General features: G+C 32.1%; 3 protein-coding genes across 3 annotated transcripts in view; all 3 read left to right on the top strand.

The window, feature by feature from the left end:
• The first annotated feature begins 1,859 nt into the window (after positions 1-1,859).
• LOC122500435 (lachesin-like) overlaps positions 1,860-21,384 on the top strand; it is an 84,374-nt gene continuing 64,849 nt past the window's right edge. Inside the window, exon 1 of the mRNA XM_043609360.1 lies at positions 1,860-1,961. The gene's annotated coding sequence lies outside the window, so the exon portion shown is untranslated. The remainder of the gene's footprint in view (positions 1,962-21,384) is intronic.
• On the top strand, positions 6,426-9,959 carry LOC122500432. Its single transcript, XM_043609353.1, has 4 exons — positions 6,426-7,365; positions 7,573-8,219; positions 8,263-8,552; positions 8,657-9,959. The coding sequence occupies exons 1-4, from the start codon at positions 6,426-6,428 to the stop codon at positions 9,957-9,959; spliced, it is 3,180 nt and encodes a 1,059-aa protein (XP_043465288.1).
• LOC122500431 lies at positions 10,695-11,669 on the top strand. The gene has a single exon (XM_043609352.1). The coding sequence runs from the start codon at positions 10,695-10,697 to the stop codon at positions 11,667-11,669; it is 975 nt and encodes a 324-aa protein (XP_043465287.1).

The following is a 21,384-nucleotide window of genomic DNA, read 5'->3' as shown; positions in this document are numbered from 1 at the left end:
CAGTGATGTCAAGATAAGCTTACGTGCTGCTTGGGATGAGTCCAAAGTGAAACTAATGTTTTTTTACTTTTTGGGATTTCACTGACTTTAGACTTTTTGTTTTGGACTTCTTGGGGAGCATCCATAAATAACGTTACACGATTAGGAGAAGGGGGTGGTTGAAAAATGCAACTGATTGCAACAAGGGGGAGGTGGGTGATTTTGAAATATAACGTTGCAAAATGTTGCTTAATATTATTATAAATTATTATTGTTGCGTAAATCATTATCAGAGTTAATTTTAATAAATAATAAATATATGAGAAATAAGAAAAATTACTTCATTAATCCAGAAAAATAATATAATTCTTATTTTTGGGGGTATAAGTCATTTTTGCAATGTTATATTTAGGAAGGGTGTTGGTAATTTGTAACCAAATGCAACGAAAGGGGGGGGGGGTCAAAAACACGAAAATCAGTTTAACGTTATTTATGGATGATCCCATTGTCTGGATACCCTTTAAATGTTGCTCGTTTAATATCATATTTGTATCCAGGGATCCCGAAAATTCCCAAGCGTAACAAATCACAAACAAATTTAAATTTAAATTTTTATTCCAAAAATAAGATTTTAATTATACTCATTGTATTTTTGTCAATTGTTTTCTTTCTTGGTTGGTTTTAAATAAATATTCTCTCACAACATTTAGTAGGCTCATTGACTTATCCTCATCCCAAATTAGATTCAATTTCTGAAACTAATTTAAAACGAGGAATGTTAGGTATATTTAAAAAGGTTTCAGTTTTGACGTAACACTTATTATGTTATTTTGAAAATAACAAAAAATTAATAATTTCTTGAGCAAATGTTATGAGATTGCAAAATTTCATAAAGGCAACGTTGTTCGTTAGTGAAATATTGATCGAGATGAGAAACGTTGGAAACCCCCGCAAGTAATCGTGATAAAGTCAATAATCCATGATCCGCTCAGCTCAGAATGTAGCATCACCCACATGTAATTGGGATCAGTGCTTATCAGTTCGCGCGCACACGGGGTTCCCATTTCAACCCTTCCCCTTAACACTCTCTATACCCTTTCTCCTAATACTCTGCTTTCGGTCACCCTACTTAACGTTCTTGAAATACATGAGCAAATATATATATATATACTTAGCAAAATTTCTAAAGCCCATCATCAGAGAATAGCTCAAGATTCATCGAATATAGCTTATATTACAAAAGGTACAATAGATATCTTTCTAAGCTCCTTTCTGAAAGTACATCGTTTTCGTTTTCAATTGTTGTTTATTCGGCTCAGCCAATGGATGCTCCTTTACTTCAACATTCCTGGAAAGAGTACAATGAAATCGCTCTCTCGACTTTAAAGTGGTATACAGGGATAATACTACCTAGAGAATGCATTATCTTCTCGGAATTCTTTTTGAAAATCGATTTGTAAACATTTACGTAAATGTTTACTATTCATTGTTTCTCATTATTGATTGTTTCTCCTAATGTGTTCTAAAAAATATTATGGAAGAAGTTTTTTATTTTTAAAAAGTATATCTTAAAACAAAATCTAATTACGAAATGTTGTACGATTTCTTTTATAGGTAGCATATATTTAATACTGGTTTATAGGCATAGAAATTTCAGTATTCTCTTTCTCTGTGGAAAATTTTTTCGTCTATGAAATTATGTTTTTAAAACTATTTTTTAATATTAAAAATTATGAATTCTTTATGTAACGATTTATATGCATGAAATACCATGCTTGTAACATATTCTGTTTTGTGGTCAGCGCAGTTAGTACCTTTTATGCTCACCTTTGTTATTCTCTTACACTGACATAGTATTAAAAGGCATGTGACACGATGTTTCAGAGGGACCTGCCTTCAGCGAGCCAATATCAAACGTGACGGTTCCTGTGGGAAGAGAAGCTGTTCTAGTTTGTGTCGTCGAGAACCTCTCCGTCTACAAGGTAAACTATCATAATAACATATGTTGTACACTTTCAAAATTTTGCTTTATAATTTTCACATATTGCAATTAAACCAAAATTCTAAAATAAACAAATAATGGTGATGGATAACATTAAAAAGGGTTGATTAACATAATTTGATATTTTAGGATATCAAATGTATTGATTTCATAATTTGATATTTTATGGCATCAAATCTATAGCTATACTTTTAACGAAAGTATAAAATATCCAGAAATTTATGCAACCATAAATAATTAATGTAATCAACATAAAGTAATGGTACTGTAAAATAATTATTAAGCACATGGAATAATAGTAATAATGTAAAAGTTATTTCAGAAAAATGTCATTCATAGGAAAGAAAGTTTTAGCGTGTGTGAGTGATTACAAACTTTTCACATTTAAATTGCTTTCATTAGCGTTGTAAAAAGTTTAAATTATACTTGTAATACTCACAATGAAGTATGTATATCTGCAAAAATTTCTCTGCAAAAAATAAATAAAAACCGTAAAGCTTAAAAAGGTTTTTAGCTCTAAACTCTCTTTTTTAAACAGACTTTTTATTTCAGTTATTATTTTTAAATTTGCAATAAATTTCCCATAGCAGAATAAAAAATTCTTCCTATATTAGCAAACTGATTTTTGAAATTGGATAATAATAAACAATACTAAATTAAATTCTTTTTAGACAAAAATAATGTCTCATTTTGTAACAAAAATTTGTTTGAAAATAGATTTAGTGAGGTAATATTTATCAAAAATAGTTGTTATAATCTGCTACACAACAGGAAGAGTATAGAGAACGGTTCTGTGGCCTTCACACACTGGGTTTTGGTTTTGAATTGCAGTTACGCTCTGGGTTTGAAATTCAGTTACGCTCCAGGCCAGGCGTTGTCTGTAAAAGCCACTGCAAAAAGAAGTATCTTAATTTAAGATGTTTTGGTAGACACTTTTTAGTTACTTGAAATATCTTAATTTAAGATGTTAAATGTATCTTCGTACACATTTTCAGTATATTTTTGGGGGGAAAAGTTTTGAGGTTAACTATGGGCTCATATGGAAAACAATTTATGCATCTTAGTTTTTAGTAACTTACACTTTTGGCGCATCTTACGATTCTTAAGAAACTTATCGCTAAACATCTTATTGCAAAAGAAACATTTTAATTTAAGATACTTTAAAAAACTTGCCGAAGTAGCTTACTTTTCTAAGATGGAAAAAAATATCTTTATCACTGCTAAAACGTATAAAGCATCTTAGATATCAGTAAGATGCTTTAGAAAACATCTTATTTTAAGATATCAAAAAAGACACCTATTTTTGCAGTGAGTGATATAAGAAGATGCATAAACATTAAATTTATACCTTTTTTTGATTAATTGAATCACTTTTACAAAAAAAAATTCATTTATCTTAATTATTTGTAACCTAAACGAAACAACAATCAAAATTAAAGTATAGTTATAGTACTCCCGAGTCGAAATTTAGACCCTACTTAGCCTCTGAAAATGTAGGGCTTATTCAGGTTTAGCAGTCGTAAAGTAGGGTCTGATTTCAATACAATTTTTAAAAACTAGACCCTCCTTTGACTCCCAAAATAGGCTGAAATTTGCCAATCTTCCATTTGGAGAAGCAAAGGAGGGTCTACTTCTAAGAAACCTATACCGTACTTTTAAACCTCGTAGACCCTACTTTCATACTCCTAGACCCTACAATTAGAAAAAGAAAAATTTGAAGATTTGCTCAGATTCAATTGAAGCACTAGGGATGAGTAAAAGTGGAATTTTATGTGTTTTATAGCGTCTATATACACGAAGTGTATATAGACGCTATAAAACACATCATTATTTATGAATTTGGAGTACTTTTTGCATTTGCAGTGTTTCAAGTAATGCATTAAAAAATAATTCAAAATTTTCTTTTAGAATGTAGGGTCTAGGAGTATGAAAGTAGGGTCTACGAGGTTTAAAAGTACGGTATAGGTTTCTTAGAAGTAGACCCTCCTTTGCTTCTCCAAATGGAAGATTGGCAAATTTCCGCCTATTTTGGGAGTCAAAGTAGGGTCTAATCGTATTAGAATTAGACCCTACTTTACTACTCCTAACACTCAATAGACCCTGAAAATTCAGGGTGAAAGTAGGACTTAAATTTCGACTCGGGCTAGCTGCGCACAAGGACTGGAATTGACCTTACCTCGGTCGGGTCGGGGGCGCAACTCGAACTTCACGTGGGTCCTAACAATATAATTGTTTATAACAAACAACAACTGATTTTGATGTCACAAATATAACTGCCAATTTATTATGATAACAAATTATTGTTATTAATAAAAAGAATAATTATAAATACTGTGAGTATTATTGCAGAAGTGTCAGACTTAACTAATCCTAAGTGAGTTAATTTAAACCCAGAGATATCATGGAGACAAGAGATTGTAGCTACATTCTGTCATGTTTACTAATTCTATCTTCAAGTGATGTTCAGACTGGAGAGAATGATACACGTATGTAAACTTCTCGTTCTAGAGCTCTAACTTGCGTTTTCAACAATTTACGGTGCATTTACGAAACTGTAAGAGACGCTCTAACCTACATTCTTATAATGCAGAATTTTTTTCCCCTATTTCCTCAACTGTCGGATAAAAATACATACTAAGCAAATGTCATGAGAAAAATTTTTATTATCTTTTCATGAAACTTTTTTCCATCCGAATGTCTTATTATGCTTGGATAAATTTAAATTTCAACTTCATTCCTTTTTCTAATCATTTATGTAGTAATTCTTCAAAAATAAATCTATAAGTTTTTTTTCTTGAAAATCGAGTAAAAAGAACTGACATGAATTATATTCATCTTTTGAGAAATCGTAATTAAAAAGGTGGAAACAATTGTAACTTGGACAATTTTAAACTTTAGAGAAAAGAGAGATATTACGGAACTTGTGAGTTTGAAAGTACGAATATCAAAGTCACAGATCTGTGATAATTAAGTGCCGTTCTGAATTTCGTGGTTAGTTATTAGAAAATTGTAAAAAATTGCTGTCTACGTAAAAAAAATTTTCTAAAATAGTTTATTTCCTTTTCAATTTGGGGAAAATTTAGTTCTTTCTTTTTGTTTGACTTTCAGTGAATATAGAGTAACATACTAGTTAGAAAAAGAAAATGTTCTCACTGAACATTTTCACCCTTAACTCGCCTTGGAACCCCAGAAGTACTTGCTGTACTACTTTAGAGAAAGTGCTTTTGAAATTCAAGTGGGAGATTTCTGTATGCTACTGTATTAAAAAGCAAGTTCTCACATGTTCTGTTGTAGGTTAACAATTACCATCATCTTTAATTACATAGGGGAGTTTAAGGTATGGTGGAGGACACTTTCTTTTTTGCGTCTCTCTCTCTCTCTCTCTCTCTCTCTCTCTCTCTCTCTCTCTCTCTCTCTCTCTCTCTCTCTCTCTCTCTCTCTGTCAAAAAACAATATTTTTCAAAATTTCAAAAGCAGGCAGTTGCTGACATCTATTAAGCATATTTCTGTCAGAAGCGGCTGTGAAAATTTAAATTCAGTGAAATTTTACAGCTCTTGGCGCAAAAAACTGATTTTTTTATTTTTGAAAGTTGTAAGGTATGGTGGCGCATTTGGTGTATTTAACTAAAATATTATGTAGATGTTAAAATTATTTATTAAAACTACTAGAAATGATGAAAAATAACAAAAAGAGAAAAAACTGATGATTTTACATTATAGAAAAAAAAGTTTCACTTCAGTTATGGTTACAACTTGGACATGTGAAGTAGCTGGTGGCTGTTTTAACGCAACTAGAATAAGGGTACGGTCCCATGTTGAGCAGAAAACACAATGCAAAGCAGAATTTCGTGAGAGTGGAAAGGATAGTGTTAAGATATTAGGCTAAAAGGAAAATGTAAATTTATTTTAAGTTAATTTTGAATTGTAATTGCCGCCATTCAAACTGCAGCTTCATGTAAATGTATTTTTGACTTGCGCAGTATGCGTGCGAGAAGCATGAAGAAGGCCAGCTTATGGGCTATAGATATATATATATATATAAGATACATTTTCACAACGCACAAGTTAATACCGCTTTTTTTGTAAAATCCACAAAATACAAGTTCTTCAAATAAAATTCTTTAAGTTCAACGAAATTAACAAGTCAGATAAAATTCAATTCTCCTTCTTAACATTCTAAAACATGGTCCTTCGAGCCGGATGGGAGAAGGAAGTGAAAAGTGATTTTTCGTTGAACACATTCTCGCGTCCTGAAGTGACGCCATGTTTCTCGCATTGTTCAGGTTATGAGTGCTTCATGTGTTTATTCTAACCTGCAATTTCTTAACGTTTTTTCACAAGTCTCGTGATAAACAAAAACAAAAAACAAGTGTCTTTTACAAACTTTTACAAGATTTACTAATTTTCTAAAGTTTCATCATCGCTACAAAGTTTTTCTACAAAAATGTCGGACCGTAAATATGAGGTCATAAAACAAGACCAAGAACTTCTTTTTAGTTCTATTCAAAAAATCGCTAATCGAGTTCAATCTGCAATCAATCCACCCCGCCAGTTATTGCTTGGACGTTTATCCAATTTACAAGATTTTTGGGAGAAATGTCGAGTAAATCACGTGCAGCTAACTGCAACCACACAATCGGCCACTGAAATCGACGAAACTATTGACATGTATGATCCTGACAAATTTTTCGAAATCGAGGAGACTTACGAGGATGCCGTGGACTTCATCCTATCCAAACTACCAGATCAACCGATTATTCAGAGAGCAAGTGACAGGTCTCCATCTGGAGATCATTCGACGGCTACAAATGCAAGGTCATCGACGTCATCAGTTCATCTGCCTCGCATCAACATCCCCACATTTTCTGGATCGTATAGTGAGTGGCTTTCATTTCGAGACTTATTTACTTCGCTAATTATCAATAATAATTGTATTTCCGACGCAGAAAGATTACATTATCTTAAACTCAGTTTAAAAGACGAAGCATTAATTATCGCTCAAAATCAGCCCGGTAATGCTGATGACTTTAAATTAATTTGGCAAAATCTAGAATCACGGTATAATAACAGTAAAGCTTTAATTTTTGATTATTTAAAAAGGATTACTGATTTTCCGGATATAACTGTTGATTTTTTAAACAACTTAAAAAGTTTACGCAATTTGATTATAACTGTTACTACCGCTTTGAAAAATTTACAACGCCCTATTGATGAGGGGAACGATCTTTTTATTTTTATTCTAATAAACAAACTCGACAAATTGTCTCGTGATCAGTGGGAATTGCTCGTCAGTGATACAACAGATCCTCCCTCTCTCGATCAATTTAATAAATTTTTAGATTCACGCATTCGTGCACTTGAAGCATCTGCAGCAACAAAAAAGCGTATTGAAGTAAAAAATGTAAATAATTCGTTTCAGTCATCATCTATCTCTCGATCAAAAATTCATGCGCATCAAAGTTCTTCAAAATTTCCGTGTATTTTATGTAAAAAAGATCACAATTTATATCTTTGTCCGCAATTTAAATCTAAATCAGTTGATGAACGCTCTGAGTATATTCGCTCAAATCAAAGATGTTTTAATTGCTTAGGAAAACATCATCGCAATGTGTGTGAGAGTAAAAATGTTTGTTCTGTGTGTAAGAAACAACATCATTCGCTTTTACATCGTGATCAAAATGTAAATACCGCTTCTTTGAAAGAATTGAAATTAAAAGAAAGTGACTACACACAAGATGCTTCAAGTTCACAAAACAAATCAGAAACTGAATCTTTCAAACTTTCTAATCACCTTAATGCTACAGAAAAACGAACAGCTGTTCTTTTAGCGACAGCTCGAGTAATTGTTGAAGCGGCTGATGGGCGCCGAGTGCAAGTTCGTGCCTTGCTCGATCAAGGCTCCGAGGCTTCTTTCGTGTCTGAATCTGTTGTTCAATTGTTGCGACTTCCTCGAAAATCATCAAATGTTTCTGTTTCCGGATTGGGCGGAAATTTCTCGAAAAAAGTCTTATTTTCAGTCCCTCTTGTAGTGAAACCTGTCAAATCGGGATCTGAATTATTCACAACCAGAGCGTTCGTTTTGCCCAAAATCACCAGTTACATTCCGACAGAATTCGCTCTCGCAAATATTCCGCCAAACTTACGTGATTTAGAATTTGCAGATCCATGTCCATGGTCTACTGAACCAATCGATCTTCTCATCGGTGCTGATTTATATGGCAAGACATTGTGCACCAATGTAATTTCTTTAAAATCTGAAAACCTTGTTGCTCAATCAACAGTTTTCGGCTGGATCCCTTTCTGTACCAGTTCAAGTGACCCTTACTCAATCGCATCATGTCAATGTTCACCTCTGTATCAATGAAATTGATAACAATCTGCGCAGATTCTGGGAATTGGAGGAAATTCCATCTAATCCCATTTTGACTAAGGCTGAACGTGAATGTGAGACTTATTTTTCTGAAACAACTGAAAGATTGCCAAGCGGTAGGTTCCAAGTCAAACTTCCTTTTAATCAACCTCCAACGGTGTTAGGTGACTCTCTTAAAATTGCTACTGCTTCTCTCAACAAGTTAGAAAAGAGATTCGCTCGCAACAGCAATGTCGCTTTTGAATATGCGGATTTTTTGCATATTTATGAAAAAATGGGACATATGATTTGCTTGGGTCTTTAAGTGATTCCAACTCGCAAAAGGTTTTTATTCCTCATCATTGTGTAATGCGAGAACTCAGTCAAACAACCAAATTAAGGGTTGTTCTTAATGCATCAAGCCCAACCGCTAATGGAATTTCGCTTAATGATTGTTTACACATTGGTCCCAAATTGCTAAATGATATTTTGTCTATTCTTTTAAGGTGGCGTCAACATCAATTCGTTTTCTGTGCCGACATAGCAAATATGTTTCGGCAAATTTTAGTGTCTCCAGAGGATCGGAAATATCAATGCATTCTCTGGCGCGATTCTCCTGATCTTCCGCTCCAAGTCTACGAATTAAATACTGTCACGTATGGCATGAGAAGTTCTCCGTACCTGGCAAATCGTGTTATGCGCCAATTAGCTCTTGACGAACAAAAAAGATTTCCCATAGCTGCTTGTGTTCTTTATAACGACACATATGTAGATGACACTTTTGTAGGAGGATCGGATAAACCTTCGACAATAAAACTAAGAGACAATCTTATCGAATTGACCAAACTTGGAGGATTTCCTTTGCGTAAATGGTGCAGCAATGATTCGGATTTGCTTCAAGATTTATCTGAAATGGAACACGGAATAGCAGTAGAGATTCCTCTCGGTGAATCTTTAGGGTTTAAAGTCCTAGGAATTTTTTGGGAACCTTCTACCGACGCTTTTATTTATCGCTTTTCAAAATTGTCATCCGAGAATCCATCAAAACGTACTTTATTATCAGCTGTTGCAAGTCTTTTTGATCCAATGGGATGGATTTCTCCCGTTACAATTACGGTCAAAATTCTTTTACAAAAATTGTGGTTACGAAAACTCGATTGGGATGATGAATTGCCCTCTGATTTGGCTCACGAATGGCGTGAATTTTGTGAAAAATTGCCCTGTTTGTCTCAGGTTTCGATTCCCAGGTGGCTTACTACAAATAACAATTTGACATCAATTCAGATACACGGATTCTCGGATGCCTCGAGTATCGCTTATGGTGCTGCAGTGTATTGTCGTGTCATCGACTCTTCAAAAAATATTTCAGTAAAATTGTTAATCGCAAAAACAAGAGTTGCTCCGCTCAAAACCGTAAGTATTCCTCGGCTAGAATTATTAGCCGCTACTCTTTTATCAACTCTTATCAAATTCGTTATCAAATCTCTTAAATTTATCGATGTACCGATTTTTTGTTGGACAGACTCTACCATTGTCCTCAGCTGGTTACAAAAACAACCATCCACGTGGACATTATTCGTCGCTAATAGGGTGTCTTCGATTCAAACAGACTTACCTACAGCCGTATAGAATCATGTCCCATCTAAGGACAATCCCGCGGACAGCGCATCTCGTGGTATTTCTGCAGAAAATTTTGATTCTTTTTCATTATGGTGGAATGGTCCACCCTGGCTTTCCGAAACACCCGAATCTTGGCCCCGACGTAATTTTAACATTCAAGATACCACGCATGAAAAACGCATTTCTTCGCACGCAGTGGCAACAACCAATGAGGATTGGCAAATGACATTATTGTTAAAACTATCCTCATGGGCAAAATTGTTGCGAATTACTGCATATATCTTGAGAGCAGTAAAATCGTTCAAATCAAAATTAAAATTCGAAAAAGGATTATCTGCAAGTGAAATTCACGATTCCGTTATATTTTGGATTCGTTATATTCAAAATCACGTTTTTTTTCGAGAAATCGCCTCATTGAAATCAAATGAAACTCTTCCATGAAATTCAAATTTGAAAAATTTGAATCCGTTTTTAGATAAGGACGGAATTATTCGGTTAGGTGGCCGGCTTTGTCAATCAAATCTTCAAATTTACAAAACTCCCCCCGCGATATTACCTAAACATGTCTTGTCTCAACTTATATTAGAGCAACTTCACAAAAATTTGCTACATGCTGGCCTTCAATTGACCCTTTCCATGTCTCGAATGCAGTATTGGATAATTGGAGGTAGAAGCATGACAAGGTATATAATAAATCGCTGTGTTGTTTGCGTAAGTGATAAAGCTCAAAATGAAAATAACATCATGGGTGAACTTCCACCTCCACGAGTCTCTCCTTCAAGACCATTTTCTCATACGGGTATTGATTATGCCGGGCCATTTATGGTAAGAAACAATTCTGGTCGTGGATCGAAATCCCATAAAACTTGGCTCGCTATTTTTGTGTGTCTTTCAATTAAAGCGATACATCTAGAATTAGTTCATGATTATTCGACACCTACGTTTTTGGCAGCTTTCAGGCGCTTCACATCTCGACGCGGAATTCCAAGTGACATTTATAGCGATAATGGCACAAATTTTCGTGGTGCCGATCGTGAGCTTTCGAAGACCTTTCAATCTCTTAAGAAGGATTCAGATCTGGTAAATTGTTTTGCGTCAGATGGAACAACTTGGCACTTCATGCCACCTATAGCTCCGAATTTTGGTGGCCTATGGGAGGCTGGTGTCAAGAGTGTTAAAACTCATTTGCGAAAACTATTGTTAAATTCGACGCCAACTGCTGAAGAACTGACTACGTTACTTTGCCAAATTGAGAGTTGCTTAAATTCTCGACCGTTAGTCGCGATTAATGACGATCCGGAAAGTCTCGATGTTCTTACACCGGGTCATTTTTTAATAGGTTCGGCCTTGAAAATTGTACCTTCTCCGTCGCTTTTGAATGTAAACACTAATTACTTGACTCGTTGGCAATTTTATCAACGTATTTTAGAGACATTTTGGAGGTCATGGAGTAGAGTTTATTTACAGACCTTGCAACAACGAGTCAAGTGGTTCTCGAAAAAACCTAATCTAAGAATTGGCGACATAGTTTTATTAAAAAATGCGAATTCTTCACCTGCGAAGTGGGATTTAGCACGTGTGATCAAATGTATATTTGGACGAGATGGTGTTGTACGTGTAGTACACGTTAAAACTAGTAAATCGGAATATGTTCGACCGATTTCACAATTAGTACTTTTACCGACTTCGAAAGATTCCAATTTGTCCGAGACTGTTTAATAGTTTAAGTTAACTGTAAACCGATTTAATTTCTACTCTTATAGATCATGTACCTTTATTTTTATTATGAATGAATGTGTTTTCTTTGCGATCTTGATACAAGTTCGCAAGGTGGCCGGTATGTTAAGATATTAGGCTAAAAGGAAAATGTAAATTTATTTTAAGTTAATTTTGAATTGTAATTGCCGCCATTCAAACTGCAGCTTCATGTAAATGTATTTTTGACTTGCGCAGTATGCGTGCGAGAAGCATGAAGAAGGCCAGCTTATGGGCTATAGATATATATATATATATATAAGATACATTTTCACAACGCACAAGTTAATACCGCTTTTTTTGTAAAATCCACAAAATACAAGTTCTTCAAATAAAATTCTTTAAGTTCAACGAAATTAACAAGTCAGATAAAATTCAATTCTCCTTCTTAACATTCTAAAACAGATAGTGATATCTGACTATCTCTGTTGCACTCACGAAATTCTGCTTTGCATTCTGTTTTCTGCTCAGCATGGGACTGCACCCTTAGAGAAGACCGCAAGTGTCACATATTCGAGAATTGTTGCGTTGGAGCACATGAGGCATTAGTAGGGGAGAGTGGGGCAAAGGCGCTAGGTTTACATTTATCGATGTATATTTTTTAAATTAAGCAATTAATTTATGCGGTCTTTGTATTTCATTATTCTAAAACTAATGAACAAGAAATTTTAATAGTTGTTATTTAGTATATTATAATTATAAATAAATTATTTAATGAAATTTAAAAACAATGCAAAAAATGCCTTTGCCCCACACGCTGGGGCAGCGACGTTTTCGCTTATTATTTCTAAAAGAAAGCATTTATAAGCCTTAAAAAAATTAACAAGTGATATTTATTAGTATAATATTTACGAAACATAAGGTTAACAACATATTATTAAAAGAATTAAACTATTTTAATTAAGGAAGATTTCGACTATATCAGCAATTAGTGACATCTATTAGACGTCAATTGAACTCTTTGGTTTAGAGTCAGGTGTTATTCTTCAGATAATTATTCCGATATGGTTGTCGGTAAATAATTATATTTTTGAATTTAATTTTTGATCTGAAAAAATAAGCTGCGTGAACGACTGCACTGTGCATCTGTGAGGACTCGAACCCCAGTTAATAGCTGCCTTTCGCGGGACTAACGCCTACCAATGCACCAGTCGTTCACGCAGCTTATTTTTTCAGATCAAAAATTAAATTCAAAAATATAATTATTTACCGACAACCATATCGGAATAATTATTTTAAGAATAACACCTGACTCTAAACCAAAGAGTTCAATTGACGTCTAATAGATGTCACTAATTGCTGATATAGTCGAAATCTTCCTTAATTAAAATTCTTAATCAGCAAATAATTTCCTACATTAATTAAACTATTTATATAAAAAATAAAAACTTTTAGTGATTTTTACCTTATATTGTGAATTAATACATAGAAAATTCGAATATTCAATTGTTTTTAACCAAATTATGTTCAATATTGCCTTTGCCCCACATAACAAACTTTTTTTTTACTTTAAATTTAAAATATTTAGATACAAAATTAAACTAAAACACCACGCCAGTTGTGTAGAAAAATATTTAATTTATTTACATGTTACGTTTTTAAAAATTAAAAACTTAAACTTATGTTTTAAAAAATAAAAGTTTGTTCAGTAAAATTATCATTTTATTTTTGCAAAACAATTTTTTTGTTCAATTTCTTAAAATATTTGATACTTTTAGGTTTTCCTTTTTTAATCAATTGGTCTGATTGCATTGCAACTTAATTGTTAATACCAATTGGAATATACAGAAAATAAAGGAGATATTTTAAAAAACGTCTTTGCCCCGCATAGCGCCTTTGCCCCACTCCCCCTTACACAAAAAATGCAAAGACAATTGAAACTCGTGCAAAAAATGATCCGCCACTGTACGTTACAAAAATTGCGCCATCATACCTTACAAGCTATTGATGAAAATATGATGGTGTCACTTTCATACAGCGCGAATTGAGAAAAATGTAAAATACAAAAAACTGTTGTCCAAGGTCTAAGCAATACGTCCCATACATTTACCAGACTCAATTTTCAAAAAATCTTCACTCTGGCACTGTTAACATACATATCCAATAAAACTTTTTTTCTTTTATTCACAACTTTTTTATTCAAAATCACTTAAAGTACAAAGCACGCGTTTGATAATTAATACTACTGCATATAAAATGTCATCACGATAAAAGACATCGACCATAGTAATTAGGCGCTTCAGATGTGACGTTACATGCCAGATTTGACAAGTCCGCCACCATACCTTACACGCCACGATACCTTACATTTCCCTAATAATAGATAATACAGAAAAATTAAGGTTATTAAACACACTTTTATTAATAATTATTATGAAAAAAACTTGTGTACTAAATTAATAAGGAAAATTAGAGATGTAGTCTACGTTTTGTATTATATTTGAAAATTTTTAAGATAAAATAAATAAATAAATAGTATTTTCAAAGTAAATAGTTGTTTTCAGCGAAGAATTATATTAAGATAAAGGAGTGAACTCTTAAGAACATGTTTATATCGAGTTCATAAATAAACTTGCTTCTTAAGTAAAAGGAACTCCTCTTAAAGAGATTCTTTGTTTTACTTTGAAAATGCAAATCGCGAAACTTTGTTTTAAATAATTCTACAAATAATTGTGACTTCAACAATTTATATTTAAAATTGTTACGTCAATTCTTTCTTGTGGTAGAGTACTTTAATTTGTTAACATCTCATTTGCTAATCTACTAATCTAACATTACGAGGACAAAAATTACATTGACGATGACGAGGACAGAGACAAAAATACTAAAAAATTAGTAAAGGACGCTTTAGAACAACTCCTCTTCTTCAACAACTGTGACAATGACAGTTTTAAAAACATAAATGTGGATAATAGGGTGATGTAACCATTTGTCGAGGAAATAGTGAGGTTCAACATTTACACATTTTTTAATCACAATCAAGGCCATCCATGTAAATTAAAAAATATGATTCAAGTAAAAGGAGTATCTAAGTTTCCCGTGCAGAAATTAAAATGTGGGCCTGATAGGGTACTAGACAGTTTTCCTGATCTCTGGTGTGGCTCTGGGTAGAGAAACTGACCAGTGCCCGACTAGTGTGTGACGCTGTTCCAGACCAATGCCCTACTTAGGGAAAAACTGGTCAGGGCCTCGTCAGTTTTTCTTAAAATTGCCCTATTTTGTGAGGTTAATTTTATTCAAAAGAAATTACAATAAAATTACTGTAATTAAAAATATTATTATATTAGAAACATAATGAACATATTTATTATATATACAACATATTTATACATAACATAATGAGGTATTATAGTCATTTTGACAAATTTAAAAGTGAAAATTATAAAAATAATATAATTTCAAGAATAGAAAAACTTAAAAATTTTTGAAAAATATAATTTTTGGTTTTATGATTAATTCATTTTTCTTTTGGAGGTTGTCGCTCCTTTCTGACTCCTTAATTTTATAATATTAATAAAGGTTATAATTTTTGTTTTCAAATGTATATAAGTAATAATTAATATTTATTTAACAAATATTTTATTCAAATTTATTAATTATGTTTAAAAAATAGTTATTAAATATTGAAGGTGTTAAATTTAACAATCTCTCCGAATCATTTTCTCACTTTAAGCTAATATAATATAAAATAATTATTATTATTAAAATAATATAATATATATATATACAAACCAAATGATAAATTTATCCTATAAATTAATAATTATTAAAATTCATTAAGTATAATTTATTAATAACTGTTTATTAATTATTATTTTTAAATTCATAATTTTTATTTTTAAATAAATGTATAATAATTATTTAATTAATAACTATTATTATTCTTTATTTATAATTTAGTTGTTATTATTGATAAATAAACTTTATTATAATATTGTACTTAAAGAAAAAAAAATTATATGTATTTTCGTTTTTTCAATATATTACCATAATTATTTTATAAAGTGTTTTAAAAGAACACGCTTTTTTAACTTAAATAACTGTTTTAAAAAAGTTAATTTAAAAAAATTAAATTTATTTACATGCTTTTAAAACGAGGTTAATTACTCCGTTTAATTAATTTCTTCAATTGTTTATAATTTTATTATGGAAACTAATTTAAAAAACTTAATTCATTTACACTTTATTCAAACGAGAAAAACTGTCGAGGCCCTGATCAGAGCCCTATTTAATATCTAGTGAACATCTCACTTGGGGTTTTGGCCAGAAATTCTGGTCAAACCCACAAAATAAAAAAATTATTAAAACGATAGTATAATTACTCCCTTTAATTGTATTCTTCAATTGTTCATTATTTTTTATTAAAAGTAATTTTAGAGATTTAATTTTTTTACACTTTATTTAAACAAGGAAAACTGTCGAGTCCCTGATCAGTACCCTATCTAAAATATAATGAACACCCTACCTGGGGTTCTGGCTAGGAATTCTAGTCAAACCCCCCCAAAAAAAATATTAAATAACTAAAATAATAAAAGATGTTATTTGTTTTTTATATGATGATTGTTTTGTAAAATTTTGTTAGAATTATATATGTGATGAAACATATCCACATTGTTTCCATATATTGTCTGAAGAGGTCCATCGTCGATGAACGAAAAGCTTCACATTTGACATAAATAATCGTTTGAATAAATGTGGATTGATTTTTTAAAAAACAAATAACATCTTTTACTATATTAGAACAATCCAAAAAAGTTAAACATCTTTAAAAATTAACTAAAATAATGATTGCCTTTTATTGTTAATAACTTCTACAACAAAAAGGAATTCTAAAAACTTTATTAAAAAAAAAAATTTAATAGGGAAAACTGTCGAGGCCCTGACCAGAACCCTGTTTTAAATAGGGCAAAGTGGGGCATTTTCTGCACGGATTATATACTTGATAAAATTTCGTTTAAAAAAAAAATTATATATTAAACAATTAATATAAAAGAAATTGTTTGTAAAGTACCGTTTGTCGAGGCTCAGATACTAATTGCTCGATTTTTTGACCCAGTTGTCGTTTTTGTTTTGTCATATAATAGAAATTAATTATATAATATTTTATAACAAATGTTTCCAAAAAAATAAATTTTAAATTGAAAATGATTTCTATCAAAAATTTAATTTAAAGAAAATTTCTTACGTTATTAGATGATGTTTACATAAACCTAATCATATATTAACCTACGAAAATGACAGATAATATTTATACTTACGTTTTTAATTGACAATCGAAAAATGGTGTCAAATAATAAAATATGCCAAACCCATTTCTCGAGTCAATAAATCGACAATTGGAGAGCAATCATAATTCAGTACCAATTACCGAGTATTAATTTTATTTAAACTAATAAATAGTCATACAAAGTAATTATTAACAGTTATATACTCTTTGTTTTCTTCTGAATTTGATGGTATTAAAGAAGTTTTTTAAATATTAAAAAAATACTGTTTCTAGAAGTTAAATAACACAAGTCACATTACGAATGAAAATAGCAAATGGTGTCATTCCTCTGATTTCGTGAGTAATGCACATAAAATTATTTTTAAAAAAACATTTTAACATTACAATATAAAACATTTTTTTATGAATAACTATATTAATTGGGAATATTGTTACATTATTTTATTTTACGTATTTAATATAATTAACTATTTATAAGCATAAATAGTCACAAGGACTCGAAAACTGGTGTCGACTCGACAACTGGTTCCTTCACCCTATATTTAACAGCATGTGACTGTTACAGAAATCAATGTTAATTTTTTCGACCACTTTTCTCTTAAAATATTAAATAAATTAAGCTAGTTTTTTGTGAATAACTCTAAAATATAATAAAGAAGAGCAGTGATGTGCAAAAGTTTTAATAATTCTAAAATAAATTATAAAAAAATACTTTGAAATCGGAAAAGACGAGAAATTGATTAAAAGTGATTTTGAGAACTGATAATTTTAAAGTTATATTTTAATAAATAATTTTAAAAATATTAAAACTTTTTCACATCACTGCCCTTCTTTATGATATTTTAAAGTTATTCACAAAAAACTGGCTTAATTTATTTAATATTTTAAGAGAAAAGTAGTCGAAAAAATTAACATTGAATTCTGTAACAATCACATGCTGTTAATAATTAAAATTACACAGCCACACAAAAAAAAAAAGTTCTGATCTGGGGGTCTCACTATGTAGACTTTATGGTTTTTGGGTCGCTGAATCCGAATCCGAGGTCCATTTAACCCCATCAGATCAGGATTTTGACATAACCTCAAAAACCCAATATGGCGGACACATTTTTGAAAAAATTGGATTCGCTTGAAATTCATTGCTCGGGGGTTTTTGGGGTCGCTGATTACGAATTTGAAGTCTGATTTCAAAAATTCAAAATTGCGGATCCACTATGGAGGACATGTTTTTGAAAAATCCATCGGATTCGCTTAAAATTCGTTACTCTGGGGTTTTTGGTGTCGCTGATTACGAATTTGAAGTCAGATTTCAAAAATTCAAAATGGCGGATCCAATATGTCTGTGTCAGCCATATTGGATCCGCCATTTTGAATTTTAAAAAACTGACATCAGATTCGTAATCAGCGACCCCAAAAACCCCCGAGTAACGAATTTCAAGCGAATCCAATGAACTTTTCAAAAATGTGTCCGCCATATTGGGTTTTTGAGGTTATGTCAAAATCCTGATCTGATGGGGTTAAGTGGACCTCGGATTCGGATTCAGCGACCCAAAAAACATAAAGTCTACATAGTGAGACCCCCAGATCAGAACTTTTTTTTGTGTGGATGTGTTATCAGTTGCCACAGTCACTTCTAATCAATTTCTCGTCTTAAACGATTTAAAAGTGTTTTATTATAATTTATTTTGAAATTATTAAAACTTTTGCACATCACTGTCCTTCTTTATTATATTTTAGACATTCTTACAAAGTTTCAGCTCAATTTATTAAATATTTAAAGAGAAGAGTGTTCGAAAAAATTACCATTGAGAACCTAACAATCAAATGCTGTAAAACATTTCTAAATTTGTGACAAATAAAAATGACATGAAATTCTCAGGAACTATTATGATCGATAGTGTTGGGGTATCTATCATCTTTGATTTAATCAATCAGGAAGAAATGATTAACTTTAATCCGACTGACCAACAATCGTCAAATCATCATCATCTTGGCGAATTCAAGGTGATGAAATGAAAGGTCTCGATCCAGGATTGAATTTGGGTTTCGGGTGGTGTTCAGAGAACACAGGCCAACGAATTCGATATTAACACAGTGGACAAACATATTAAAACAAAAACTGCTTCTTTTGGTTGGCACACCCAGAAGAACAAACGACGAATATTATTTAAAAATGTCCATAATTAGGGTGACCAGATTTTGAAAATGGTTTCGGAGGACAGCCACCAGAATATAGGTTAATAAGCAAAAAAAAAGGTCCCCACTCACTATAAAACGTTAATTATTGATGTTATTAAAAAGTTCAATACATATGAATTACACATGAGACACAGAACTATTTCAAAAAAGGAGGACATTTCGTCATTTTGGAGGACAAAGGAGGACTTTTTATTTTTAGAGGACAGCTACTAAAAAAGGAGGACGTCTGGTCACCCTACCATAATGCAGTCAAATATTACAATGATCTGCTGCTGACTGACAAATACAGAGACAAAGATAACTACAAAGCCTCGAGGAAAATTATAATATAGACAAAGTTTCTCCTGCAGACAGTTTTTTAACAGTAGATTTTTATGGAGAAAATTAATGTAGCTAAGTTAAAGTGGGACAAGTACAAGGTGACGCAACAAGAGACAGACTATTTGACAAATAACACAGCCCCACAAAAAAAAAGTGTCGTGCGCGGCAGACCAGACTAGTCATTTCCTATGTATTTTGACGCGCTGAACACGAATCTGAAGTCCGTTTTGCTCCATCACGCCAGGATTTTTTTCTAACCTCAAAAAATCTGTCGGATTTTGAGAGGTAGGCTATTTTTTCTTAAATTAATGGATTTACTTCAAACTTGGTAACTAGGGGTTTTTTGGGTCGCTGATGACAAATTTGAAGTTAGATTTTCAAAATTCAAAATGGCGGCTCCAATATGGCGGACGAATTTTTTAAAAGTTAATGGATTTACTTCAAACTTGGTAACTAGGGGTTTTTTGGGTCGCTGATGACGAATTTGAAGTTAGATTTTCAAAATTCAAAATGGCGGATCCAATATGGCGGACGAATTTTTTAAAAGTTAATGGATTTACTTCAAACTTGGTAACTAGGGGTTTTTTGGGTCGCTGATTACGAATCTGAAGTTAGATTTTCAAAACTCGAAATGGAAATTCTTATATACATAAGTAAGGTATTCACGTCCTTTTATGGTAGCGCACTCTTTTGTCCTCAAAGGATCTGTGTAATGGTTTTCGTTTCAAATTGGTGCCTCCAGGTACAATATCCCTTTTCAGCATCCAACAGTAGTCGGACATCATATTTACATCCCATCTTCCTTGATAACGACGCTCAAATTCTTTAAGATCTTGATGGAATCGTTCTCCTTGTTCTTCACTGTAATCTCCAAAATTTTCAGGGAATCGATCCCGATGCGAGTCTAAGTAATGCATCTTTATGCTCATTAAGCATCCTAACTTACCAAAATTTTTAATCATATCACTAACTATTTCCTCCCAATTTTCACTCTTGTGATTACCCAGAAAATTTTCGACAACTGCTTTGAAACTAAGCCATGCGGCTTTCTCCTTTTTATTCATCTTGGTGATAAATTGCTCATCTTTTAACAATTTGCGAATTTGTGGTCCGTCAAAAACCCCTTCTTTTAGTTTCGCATCAGATTTTTCTGGAAACTTTTGTTCCAGGTATTTGACAAATACCTTTGGCTTTGACAAATTGTTTCATTCCTCCTAGTTTCGTGTGTAAGGATGGAATTATCACCTTTGAAGGGTCGATTAGGGGATTTTCTATTATATTTTTTGAACCTGGTTCGAAAGAATTTCTTTTTGGCCATTGTTTTTTAATGTAGTGATTTGCTCGATCTCTACTGTCCCACAAACACAGGAAACATGGTGTTTTTTTGTAAAACCTAATTGTTGTCCAAGTAGTATGCTTAAAATCTTAAAATCTCTACAAATTTGCCAGTTGTGTTCTCGGTATCTAATTTTATCCAAAACTAGTTTCATATATTCATAGTTTTCTTTCATTTCCGTTGAATGCGCTATTGGAATTGGAGCATAAATATTAGTATTATGTAGTAGTACTACTTTTAAACTTCTTTTCGAAGAGTCAATAAATAGTCTCCAATTTTCATCTTTGTATATATTTGTTTTTAATTTATTCATGAGTCGGACAACATCTGAGCAATATACCAACGACGGATTTTCATCTTTTGTAAAATATTGTCGGAATTCTTTTTCTCTGTCTCGATAAAAGCTAGCTGTTGTGCCTTTTGATAACAAGTTTTTCTTCTTCAACACTAACGCTAGGTGTTCTGCACAATCCTTCGGCAATTTTAAATCTCTAATGAGATTGCTAAGTTCTTCTTGGTTAAACGTTTGTCGAATCTTTATCTCCTGTTCATCATACGGAAGGTAATAGTCGTCCTCATCATCGGTTCTCATGTCT

The sequence above is a fragment of the Leptopilina heterotoma genome, unplaced genomic scaffold, assembly GCF_015476425.1.
Source record: "Leptopilina heterotoma isolate Lh14 unplaced genomic scaffold, ASM1547642v1 Lhet_185, whole genome shotgun sequence".
NCBI lineage: Eukaryota > Metazoa > Arthropoda > Insecta > Hymenoptera > Figitidae > Leptopilina > Leptopilina heterotoma.
Note: the sequence above shows the minus strand (reverse complement) of the source record. Positions and strands in the feature narration are given on the sequence as shown.

Excerpts from the sequence above, each read along its gene's own strand:
- LOC122500432 (XM_043609353.1), top strand. The coding sequence starts at position 6,426 with ATGTCGGACCGTAAATATGAGGTCATAAAACAAGACCAAGAACTTCTT. Across the intron at positions 7,366-7,572 it reads ATCTGCAGCAACAAAAAAGC|GAAAACATCATCGCAATGTG; the intron begins GTATTGAAGTAA and ends TTAATTGCTTAG. Across the intron at positions 8,553-8,656 it reads GCTACTGCTTCTCTCAACAA|TGATTCCAACTCGCAAAAGG; the intron begins GTTAGAAAAGAG and ends TGGGTCTTTAAG.
- LOC122500431 (XM_043609352.1), top strand. The coding sequence starts at position 10,695 with ATGGGTGAACTTCCACCTCCACGAGTCTCTCCTTCAAGACCATTTTCT.